At 32.0% G+C, this 12,911-nt stretch overlaps 1 protein-coding gene across 2 annotated transcripts in view; it reads right to left on the reverse strand.

Moving 5' to 3' along the window:
- Window positions 1–4,295: 4,295 nt before the first annotated feature.
- Window positions 4,296–12,911, reverse strand: part of LOC112685421 (ABC transporter G family member 23) — a 47,524-nt gene continuing 38,908 nt past the window's right edge. For both annotated transcript variants that reach the window (XM_025557285.1, XM_025557286.1), the window contains exons 8-16: window positions 11,146–11,390; window positions 10,568–10,775; window positions 10,326–10,503; window positions 10,119–10,234; window positions 9,969–10,039; window positions 9,785–9,873; window positions 8,978–9,154; window positions 8,828–8,914; window positions 4,296–4,882 (exon numbers count right to left, since the gene is read on the reverse strand). In XM_025557285.1, the coding sequence (XP_025413070.1) occupies window positions 4,668–4,882; window positions 8,828–8,914; window positions 8,978–9,154; window positions 9,785–9,873; window positions 9,969–10,039; window positions 10,119–10,234; window positions 10,326–10,503; window positions 10,568–10,775; window positions 11,146–11,390 (1,386 nt within the window). In that variant the 3' untranslated portion in view covers window positions 4,296–4,667. The remainder of the gene's footprint in view (window positions 4,883–8,827; window positions 8,915–8,977; window positions 9,155–9,784; window positions 9,874–9,968; window positions 10,040–10,118; window positions 10,235–10,325; window positions 10,504–10,567; window positions 10,776–11,145; window positions 11,391–12,911) is intronic.

The following is a 12,911-nucleotide window of genomic DNA, read 5'->3' on the forward strand; positions in this document are numbered from 1 at the left end:
GAAAAACTGTAAGGCTTTGGTATCATACATGGGTTGTACCTGTTAGGAAATACGTTGAACTAAAAACGCACACGGTATTCGTTTTTGATAATAATATGGTCGAGCATAAACGATAACTAAACGTTGTCATTACAGTGACGTGGCACCCTTGGAAAATTTTATTTTGGCGCTTATTTTATTCACAAAATAATCCAATTTTACTCAAATGCGCCTCCTTACTTTTCTGCGCCCTTGGAAACCATCCATTTCGCCAACCTCTAGCTACGGCATTGTATGATTACGAATATTTGTTTCATAATTATTTTACGATAAAAATTTTTCTTACCTCGGCTATACTGTTGCGATGCATACGTTGGCAGTACGGTTAACGTTGGACACACACATTAAACAATAATATAATCAATTAAACAAAATATAACTATATAAACATGTATTAATATTAAAATTAATGAAAAAAAAATAATAATAACAAACCTATAACAATATAAAATAATCAAGTGTTAATAATTTATATTGACTTATCAAACTCATCAAACTTCTTTTGTTTTGATAAAATCAAATATTCTCAGGAAGTTCACGGCCATTTGTCCACTCGTGTACATGACTTATAAAATAATATATTACGCCCGTGTTATATTATTGTTTTGATTTTTCGATTTTGAGTTCTGTCATACACGAGAAAATGAACGTAAATAATAATAATAATAATAATAAGTCATCCGGATGGTATATAGAAATATGTGCTCGTAAATATTTTATTCGCCTTCAGGTCGTATATTGTTTCTACTGCAGAACAATACGATTCAGTATCGTTCCCTGTTCGTCCCGTATTTATACGTGACTTTATTTGAAATCTTAAACTGCTTATCGCATGAGCCGTACGTAGAAAGAATATAACGTAGTATTTCTCCGGCACATGTTTAATGAAATAAATAAACGTGTGCAATAGCACTTGATAACGAATTAATTTCGGTTGTAATATAACATGTCGGATTTAATAATTAAGAAAGGATTTTTTAAGGTCCTAACCACTCCTTCCATTGAGGATTTTTTTTACATACATTTATACCGAGAATATAGTCCTCGTTCTATAAAAGTTAAACTGACTTGAAAATTCATACATATTTATCAATTTTTGTTTTAACAGTGCCAGTTTTTTGATTTGATGCACTTTTCTTTGGACGTTAATGTTAAGGTTATTTTTATGTATATAAATATGTATATATATATATATATATAAATTCAAAAATTGTTTTCCACGTTTAAATGTATACAATACGACTATAAATACATAAATACATGTATGTATAATAAATATATCTAGATATATTCGTAGTCTTTTAGTTTTACTTTTTTTATTTAATTCGTATAAGCAACAGTATGCGTTTCGATACAAACAAATAAAAGCTACATCGTATTTGTTCATTTATAACATTAAGTCGGTCGTCGTTAGTGTTTTCTCAAATAATAATAACACAAAAGAATATGTATTTGCATAATGGTTTTGTTTTTGTATATATTGCAATAAGCCCGTGGTTCAGCATTCGAATACAAATAATGTACATAATACTGTAAGGTTTAAAGTTGAAATTTGTGAAAATTAGTTGATCCGGGTGCTGGTGTAACGTTACCCCAGCACCCGTAAAATGAAATTGAATTTCGGGGAGGTTCGGGGGTTGTACAAAATTTAATTTTGTTTGTACAAAATTGTACAAAATAAAGTACATAATACTGCTTGATTACAATTCATGTTTTCGAAAGTGCGGGTGCTAGGGTAACGCACCTTATCGTACGGGATTTTGGTTGTAAATTTATGAAAAGTATAAGGCACATATTAAAAATATAAGTAAAAAAGAAAAAAAAAGAACTGCTAGTAGATGAATGGTACAACAAGTATAGCTCAGTAATACAGCGAAACAAGTTATCTTCTCATGATCGACCCTGGGCACTACTTGATGAAATCGATCAAACCAAATTTTTCAGGTTCAAAATAAACGGTTTGTCGTGCTTTGACGAGTTGTATGTTATACATGTTAATCGTAACGTATCTTTACCCATCTACGAAACTATATCATGCGGTGTACACCGCTGCTATTGTGAACGGTTTTTCGATTATATTCATCTTTCGTCGTTATATTTAATCGTATTATTAGTACCCGATCTAATAACAACTTTAAAATTATTGTACAATAAGTATAAGTATAAATTACAATTATAAGACACATTAAATTTGTTTCGTTTGTAATCATAACATAGATCAATGACGTGTACAATTGAGTAAAATAATAATGTAACAATAGAAATTAATTGAATATTTTAAACAATAACAACATGTGCCTCATGTAACCGTATAATGATAAAATAATTTCGAACGTAAAATCTCTACAAGAAAATAAAATCATTAATATTAAAAAAAATCATCTCGTTTCGGTCAAGTGGTCTAACAATACTACGAAAGGTATATACTGTGCGTGTATAATATTTTTATAGTACATTATGACCGCTGTGTGTGTGCGCGTGCGGCAGAGGAGATCGGAAGTATAAAATCTCGAATTTCGATGCACGATAATAATAATAATATTTCTCTCTGTCTTTCGCGCCACAGCGTGTTCCGACAGTAATAATAGCTAAAATAATAATAATAATAATAATAATAAAATATTACATTTTTAATACACGTATAATACGAATGACGACTACGTCTGGCCGAGAAGTCTGCGAAGACGAATATAACGTTCCTGTGAATGCGTTTTGAAATCTCTAGCCCTCCTATCAATCGATCGCAGTCTTTGTCGTCGTCATCATCCTCTTCGACTCACCCGGTCCACACTCCCACGAAACAGAATTGTAGTCGCACTATATGTGTCGGGTCAAACGTCGAGTTTTTTCAGATCAAATGCACTGCGATGCGATGGTACGGGGACGAACGAGAACACCCGAATAATTATCAGTAATGATATTATCCGCTTTAAATTGAAATGTTCGATTAGTGCGCTTCCGGTATAATGGGAAGGATCAGAATTAGGAGCGGTGATGTATTGCACACAAAGGGAAACGAATGCGGCCTTTGACGAGTAAGTTTCGAAATGGCAATAAAAATAATTCACGCGCGGCGTTCTATTTAATGATTACGGTCCGTGTGGACATTACAATATTATGGACATTTGAAATTGCAAATGATCACAAATGTTTCTGTAACATATCAAAATCAGAACATATCGCGAAAATATTTTAAAACCATATGACCTGAACGAGTTCAACGAGGTATATGATTTCAAAAAGTTTTTAAACTTATAATTTTTTCTTTATTTTTCTTATTTTAATATTTAATTCAAAAATATCCAACCATGTGAAATTTGAAACGTCATCTATACGAGCATTACACAATGAACGTTGACACAGTGGAAGTGTGATTGAATCATAGAAGAGAATCATTTTCATGGTCTTAACACAAGCATATAAAAAGAACACAGTACGTTTGTTGTTTGCTATTTTTTATTTATATTTTTATTTATAATTTTTTTTTAATAGGCACCGGATTGTAAATCGGACCCAAAATAACGTTAATGTTCCACGACCTTAATATTAATAAAAATAATAATAATAATAATAATAATAATAATAATAATAATATGTACACACGACAAGGTTCGATATAATAAGTAATACGGAGTAAGCGAACATATTGGTTTACTACAAAAACTATTGTTCACCAATCACAAAATGTATTCTAAAATAATACATGTATAGAGAATCGAAGGGCTGAAGACCACGGCCGTTGCATCTAAAAACTGATTTTGCACACAAGACCCATTGCAACGGTAGTGTGCAATGTCACGTTATTGTTACAATGAAATTTCATGTCGATGCATATAATGCCTCTTGAACGGAAAAAATGTAATATTATGCTAAAAGGGTCCGCAATCCTTCGGTTGTACAGATTCAAACTATTTTCAAACGTGTAAGTGATGTAGATAACATAAAAAAAATTACATATAATATATAAATCTAAGAAATAATAATAATAATAATAATAATTATAATATTTATATAAATATTAAATTGTATCCTAATTAGGTAATAAAAAGTCACTGGGTAAAAAAAAACCTATGCATATATACATAAAAATATATTTATATTTATACGTATACTAAGACGTCTAAGACGAATACAATATCTACATGCATCAACTTACGTACACACTCTCACACACACACAGACATACAAACATACATACACACATGTATACATATTATAATATTATAATAATTTTGGACGGTAAATTTAATATTTATGTCACAAAAGAATATACTGAGCAAATATTATTATTTATTTATATATATATATATATATATATAAATCATATTTTATCGTCTTGACACGTGGACGGAAGGGGATAGAAAAGAGGGTCACGGGTGGGCAGCGATATCGCACGCGTTTCCGGTCCGTGAACGATCCCCCTGCATCTCCTTCGTTCACCGTTTCCGGTCGATCGCTATCCGCGAATCCGCTCTTGCCGCTAATTAGGTTGGACGATTGTCAGGTAACCGGATTCAGGGCCTGAATCTGGGGGAAGGTTGTGAAAACGGGGAAAGACGTGGGATGCGGAGGAGTGGGAGACGGTGACGGAAGTTTACGGGTATGCGACGCGAAGAGACGTGATGCACTTAACCGCGCTTGAACTTTAGCACGGCCATGCTGATGGACAGGAACAACACGATCCACGATATGGTGGAAACGAAGCCCAAGTACACATCGGGTTCCAGCAGGTTCCATCCTCGGGTCAATATGCTCCGCAAAGAGGTCGTGGCCATGGTCAGGGGTAGGCAGTAGCTGACGTACCGTAACAGGACGGGCATGCCCTCCACCGGCCAGATGACACCTGAAACAGTGATAGTGCGATCGGGTTATAGCAGAGAATAATGATAACGATATACAGGACGATCAATTGCCGTTTACGATAATGTTATAAAATAATATCGTCCGTAAGATAAAGCTTTTCTATACGTTTACACCTTACATTCATTGTGTACGATATTTATTCGTAATTCACCACGAGGCACACAGCTTAAACATAAGAGCATGAACTTTTTAGAGATACTGAAATCTATGCTACTGAAGTTTTCAAACATTCAACCAACAAATTACGTAACGCAATTATTGTACAACCCTGCAATGACCACCATATTTTTAACACTCCACCAGGGTTGGCTGTGTTATGATGACATGTGCAAATTAGGATCAGGACAAAAATGGTTATTTTTTATAAAATAATTTATTCCTTAAATAATAATTCTTTTATTGAGAATTGTATTACTATTTAATGCAAATTTAATTTTGTAATCACACACCAAAAAATGTTAAAATGTAAAAATTTGTACTAGTCTAAGAGTATTACGCAAAATGTCAAAATATTTAAGTTTTCTTAACATTTTTTATATTGGTCGATCAGTCTTATAACTTTTAATATTCGTTCGTGTCTTATTCATATTGGTTCTGTTATCATATTGATTCTAATAATTACATTATAGTGTATAAATGCATTTTTTAAATATTCGCAACACCTATGGTACACGCCTTTCAAAAACAGATAAGTGTGAATTATACTGACCTGTTGTAATGTGCACGTGTATAAATACAAAATCATTCAGAATTTTTTTTTTTTTTATCGTTAGAATTCGATAATATTTTAAATACAAGTAATCCACTCGAAGTAGTCATCCAAAGGATTCCAGCACGTTATATTTAATATTATATAGTACTCGTATTTTCATTCGATCGTGAAATGTTTTAACGTAGGTCACGGAATAAGAAAAAAAGAATCTCAAGACTCGTTAACCACGAGGAAGAGTTTTTGCCTTTACCTCTAATGTCACTCCACATATCAGACACCGATTAAACGTGCTGGAATTTCTTTTGCTATTACACTTTTCGCGAGACTATATCATACACACAAATGGTTTTATTCATGTTCTTACGGTCACAAAACGTCTTGAAATTAAATCAAACAGTCGGAACCATCTCACTGAACTAATCCCCTCGTCTGAACTGTTAAGACGATCGCCGATCATTTTAATTTTGTTCGCGTTCGCGAAATGAATCGTCTCATAAAGATCCGACGATCAGTTTATCTAAAAAAATTGCCTGACTAACCAACACATTTCGCTCGGACCTATCTCGGGTCGAGCTCGCCAGATAAATAACAAATAGTCGAGAACTATTTCTTTAAAATTGTTCTTTGAACTACTGTTTTTATGGCAAAAACAGTTCGCTCCGTGCTCATGTGCGTGAAACAATACGTATGCGCAGGTCCGTAGCAAGGAGGGGCGGCTAAAGGTGCCATTGCTTCGAGTGCAAAAATGGAAAATTTGAAATTTAATTGTTAAAAGTTATAACTTATTACTTATAAGTAAAAGTAATATTATGTATTTATATATTAACTTGTATAGCTTATAAATATAATTATGTTATACCTATGTACCTACTTATAATTATAATGTATATTTATATTTTAATAAGTTATTGATTTGAATAAAATTAAGAAACGCTTACATAGCTATAAAGAAAAATCATTATTTATATTGCGTTTATAAAAAAATATTTTTAAAAAATTAAAATACTTAAGGACACGTATTGAAGTTTCGTCCCGGGCGTAATATTTGGTTGCTACGACCCTGCGTACGCGTATCCAGTCGGAAGGATAAACGATGCGCGTGATGACGACGTAAAGTAAATGTTCAATTTACATGATGACCAACGTTCGATGAATAATGAAAACGCTTTGCGAACGTACTCGCATACTGCGCGCACACATCGCATACCCGCACACCTCGGCGACGGAGACAATGAGAATCGACTTCATTTGTTTCGAAATTTCGAGCGCGTGCGCGTTACACAACTATACGCAATTGTACGTGGGGACGTGCTGTTAATCTTAATGGCATAACCGGGCACGTATTATCATTATTTACGTATAAATATATACGTGTGTATGGCTTCAACGTACGCTTTTGTCAGGACATCGTGTCCGGTGTGTTATTACTGCCAATTAGCACATAGTGCAGATTACGCGTCTCCAACCCCTCGTACCGGCCGTCGGATCGTTAATAATTCGGTTTGGACAGGCTGTACGAGCGGTGTTCGCGATAATATTCGGACACGCACTCCACGTCAAGCGGCGCTATATCCTTTCCTCCCATCCACACCCACACAGATATTATCCTTTCTCATATCCTTTCGCTCTCTCTCAGCGCGTAGTTCTCTTACGAGTTTTGCGAATAAATCTTCGTCCCAGTTTTTCATCCGGTGGAAGCATACTGTTACTGGAATATTATTATTTAAGGTACGGGAATTCGTTTTTTTTTTTTTTTTTTCATATATATAATTTTTACCCCTTCGTTGATAATAATCGTTAGGAAAACAACAGCGGGATCGTTCGTACAGCTAATTTACCTCGGATCCACTTATTTAATTTTATGTGTGTTTTTAATGAAATAAAATTAGATACGGTAGGTAGTGAAGTTCGGAAAAATTATACGAATCACACAAGATCAACATTTGCACTATTCAAATGTAACTATAAACTATTGGTAATTATTATTTTTCACCAAACAAAATGCTTAGTAAATACCAAACGAGTAATTTGCTCAAAATGGAATATATACGTTATATTAAGCGGGTTGTCCCTTTTTTCTTTTTAGATTCATAAGAAACAAAAAGAAAATATTATACTTAAAAACTATGTTTCTAGTAAAATATATGAGATTAAATAAATATTTTATCTTAAAGACGACAAGTTTTATGTTATTCAGAACAAAATAAAAAAAAATATATTTGTATATACCAGAGGAATAAAATATATAGAACTAGTATTCTTGACCCTGATTTCAAAGTAATTTGTTCTAATGGGGTGTATGGGACAAATAAGTGTTACATTTGTAAATGTCTCAATAAAAATCATTGTTATTTTACTAACGAATGATTTTATTCTAATAGTGTTTACAAACCAATAGTAATATTACTTAATTTAGGCTGCCGGTAAATGTAATGTAGACAATATTGTTATTAGAAATATTCAGTTTCTATCGAAAACATATAAAATATTTATCGAGTTACAATAATCGTTCAATATATTTTATAGAAAATATTTTATATTTTTAGGCGATTATCTAAATTCTAATTTATAACAGCAGTATGTATTTAATAAAAATCTTCGAATTACTATGAAACATGAATAAAGATCTATTAGAACAACTAGCCTAAAACCTTTAAATTGTTAAAATATAAAAATAAATACATTATATTTAAGTTATTTAAAAAAAAACATGTAATGTTTTAAAGTTCATTTTTATTCCGTTAGTTTGCTTTTATGTATGAGTCAAAAAAAAATAAAAAAGTTTAAGATTGCGTTTCGGTACATTTAAATAATGTTTATACAATTTTTAAACATACATTTTGATAACATATTGGTTTTATGTGTGTACCACGCGTCGAGTATTTAGTATTAATACTGATAAATGAAATGTTATTAATTAACAATTACTATCAATGCAACAGCGTGTAAGTCGAAGGTTAGAGTGACATTGATACTTATGGTTTATGTAATTATTTGAAGGTAAAATAAGATTATAAAATAAATAAACATTTAATATTCTAGTACCTATATATATATATATATATATATATATTTATTTTTTTTTTGTAGTTAATTGGAACCCCAAGTAATTTGCTCGTAATATATGTATATAGTGTTCATCAAAAGTACAATGACTTTTATGTTTTTTATTGTTTGACCTTTATTTGATTAGATTAAAAATTATGCACGTACCACTGAGTAGAAGTGTTGGATAAAAGCTTCCCAAGGCTAATTGAATAGCGTTTCTCTCTAGTTCACATATTGCTGATATAACGAAACCTGAGAAGAAAAAAATTAGTCATACAATTTCCTAAGAACATTTCCAACTATGAGACCACTTACCGAAGCACATGCCACAGAGACCCTGCAAAATCGTAAGCGCAATCACTAAAGTAATATCTCCTTTGCATTCCACTCCGAAAACAAGAATCATGAATATGAGTACAAGTGCTGTTTGGCCGCACATGACTACGAATTGTGTGATGACGTGGGAGAACAATATTTCCAACGGGGTGACGCCTGCGAGGAAAAGGATATACAAAATTAATGTCATGCATTCGTGGTCAGTTTATAAATAGGATAATGTTAGCGTGTTTGACCATTTGTTGTGTCAAAACTACGGTTTATGGAGCTTCTGCATTAAATAGTGTTATACATTGGTAATCAATATACAAACAATGAATACAGTACGCATACAAAGTAAAACATATTTTTTCGAATTAGAAAATAACCTTTATTCCGTTTGACTTGGTTTTTTTATTTTTTTTTTTACTTTTTCAGGGATGGTAAGCACTTCAATATAGATATAGCTACTATACGAATGTAAATATGTGCGAGAACGTCTGAGTTATGTAAAACGAAAAAAAAAACGGTTTAGTATTCAAACGTCCTATGTAAATATCAATATTTACAGTAACTTTATGGCCACCGCAAGAATTCACGCCAAGATTAAAAGCAGTAAAACATAATATTTGGCCGTTTTATCGACTGTGCGGTGAACAGCTTAATATCTAAATATTCGTACAGCTTTCACCACTGCACAATAGAAGGGAATTATATGTGTGCGCCGCAAACGTGGTACATTTGCTTAGGAAACTCCGCAAACTGTAATGATATTCCATTTAGGTTGAGAATTATGATCATATTTACCGGCCACCCAACTTCTATCCAAAAGACCCTCGGTTCGTTCGATAATCAACGCCGAAGATGTGAGAGCGACGGCCAAGAAGAAAACGATGCTGTATAACGAAAACAAAATACGTGATTATTAACATTAAAAATACAAATGCTGTGTAACATTAACGGAAATGCAAATGAACGGTATAATGCTCACGTTAAAATAACTCCTGGCGCTACGAAATCCGTGAAACTGGGATCACTGCTACCGTATATGGGTTCTTTAAACTAAAACGAAACAACAAATACATTTGGAAATTATGTACATTTATACTCGAACACTGATTGAAGAATACAAAAAATTTACTTGGATCGGAATGTCGGCGAGTTTTGGATTCTGATTACAACTCTCCAAAAGACCTTGTCCAAAGTCTCTGTAAGACAATTGCAAGTCTCTGTTCAACATCAAACCGATTTGTTGGTCTGTGGAAATACGTACAATTTAATTAGTTTTCCAATCAAATTCACATATTTTTGTGTTTCAAAACTGATATTATAATTAAACGATATTTACTCGACATATCAAGCCACACCCGAACTTCGCTCTGGTCCAATGTTTCTTCATCAGATTCCCTGCCCAACGCCATTCGCGCGACAAGTGCGTCGGTAAAGTTTTCTGTGAAGTAGAGTGCTCCCCACGCGTCACCGATCTTGACGGCATCTATAGCCTTTTCGGGGGTATCATAATAGTCCTAAAAATCAGAGTTATTTATCTTTTATTCTGTGGCCAGACATTATTACGTATTCAACACTCACTAGGATTACAGTCTCTTTCGGTAGAGAATTTAAGTACCTACACGAAAACTTGCTTAGCGTACAGTTTTCGTAAATCGGACATTCCATTGTTGTCCAGTCCATTTCTTTGTTGACCACAGCCAAATGTAACCCTGTCGGATCTCTACCGATAGCCAAACAGAAGAGAATGACTTGCATCACAGGTAGCGCAAATATGAACAACATCACTCTGAAAGCATAGTAAATTATTTGTGAATAATTTATATGACAATCATTATTTGAATTGAAAAACACTTTTAACGATTCGTAGACAAAAATCGACGAGTGTTATTTATTCAGTGTACGCAATGATATGCAAGATTTTAAATCAGAAATATTGCAAATTGTTAATGGATTTCATCGAAACAAACTGGCAAAAAATTTTGAAATCTGAATTCATTATTACTTGATTAAAAGTATAAGAAATTTTAAATGTTTGTTTAGTATGTACCGTTAGATATTTATTTATTATTATTTTTTTTTAGTTCTGCAATCAAATATAACATAACGCTGAAATGCAACAGATAAACCTTCATTGAATGTATACGTCTATAGCTTACCCTACATTTCTCCACATTCTCAAAAAGTTCTTTTGCAATAGTGCCTTTGTCTTTCCTCGAGTTGTGATCTCACAACAACTAGAATCGTATTCTGGTTCCATCATTTGCATATCTGCTAGTTGAGCGTTTACGCCGTTCGTCTCTTGCGAGAGCACCTCCTTGGACTGATGGAAGTTTAAACCCACAACACCGCTCTCTTCGGTAACGTATACTGGTTCATCTTTTTTACCCCAATTTAACGTGGCCTAAAAATGACAAAAGAATTGAACCATAATTGGAATAACTAAAAAACTAATTGTAATACGGCTTCCTAGTTTAAATAATAAATATATATATATATATTACTCGTATTACTTACAATGTGTAATCATTTAGCACGTAAATTCAATACTCGTAGAAGTTATTCACAGAGTATTACGGTATTAATAATCAAAATAATTCCAAGCAACTAATTATAATATAAAAATTATCGAATGTGCAAATTTCAATCGAAATGAGTATAACATAAACGGCTGTTATAAAAAACGTTAAAATGACAAAATGATAATTATATTTAATTCATAAATTTATATTTAAAATAAACAAGTAATTCAGGAAACGATCAAGAATTGGAAGCGGTATACCGGTATACGTTTGACGAACCGAGTCATCACCATCAATCGTTCAGAAATCGCTTCCACATCATATCATCAGTAAATAAAAATAACATATAATGTAATAAGATAAATATAATCTGTAATAATTGAGGCAATAACGTAATTTCAAAAAATACGAGAAAATCAGTACAATATAATAATTCTTCTATGAACATTATATTTATAAAAGTATAGTTTAGCGTAAGGTGACCATATTCATGAAAAAAGAAAAACGGGACAAATATGTTCTCTAAAAAAATGACCACATTTTTTTTAACTTCTATATTATATGCACTAAAAATAATTTTTAATTAGTTTAATATTTTAATTAAACATTGATTTGCATTCTTTTTTTGCTGTGAGATTGAAAAAAATTACTTAAAATATTCTTTATTTTTATTGAGTTGATGTCAATTGTTCATAATTTTCTTCATTACATCCTTTGACATTATACTTTTTTGATGAATTGATTACTTTTAATAGTTTTGGTTATATTAACAAAAAATCATAAATATAATTACAGTAATATTTTTTTAAATTATTTTTAAGAATTATTATTGCTTTGACAGTTGGTACGAGAAAACGATTTTTTTCTTCCGTCCATAAAATATTTGTGACTGAAAATATTCTTTCTATTACTGCATTAGTTAATCTGCAAAGGTACAGTGAATATATATTTCCTTTTAGGCATTTTAAAAAAACAATAAAAGTAATAACACTAACGACTCATAACAATTTAAATAAAAGTAACTGATACACAGTGGCTTTAACATTAATAACACAAGATCGTTGCAATGTACACACGTTATTGCACAACTATGTTATGTTCGATTTTTTGGTTAATATACCTAATATATCTATTAAACCGAATATCGTTGATTATTAATAGTAATGTATATTGGTAAACTATTCGTATTTAATATAGATTTCGTTAGAAGTCTCGCACATGAGTTCATAGTATATAATATATACTACGAACTCATGTGCGAGATATATAATGTATATACTATGTATACGAGTATATACTATACTCACATATGACATGACATATGACATGTCTTATTTTTTTTTCTTTACTGTCAGCTTACAATTTTTATGAAAGTAACGGGATTAAAACGGGACTCTATTCTA

This window comes from Sipha flava, unplaced genomic scaffold, assembly GCF_003268045.1.
Source record: "Sipha flava isolate LNK unplaced genomic scaffold, YSA_version1 275_pilon_pilon, whole genome shotgun sequence".
Classification (NCBI taxonomy): Eukaryota; Metazoa; Arthropoda; class Insecta; order Hemiptera; family Aphididae; genus Sipha; species Sipha flava.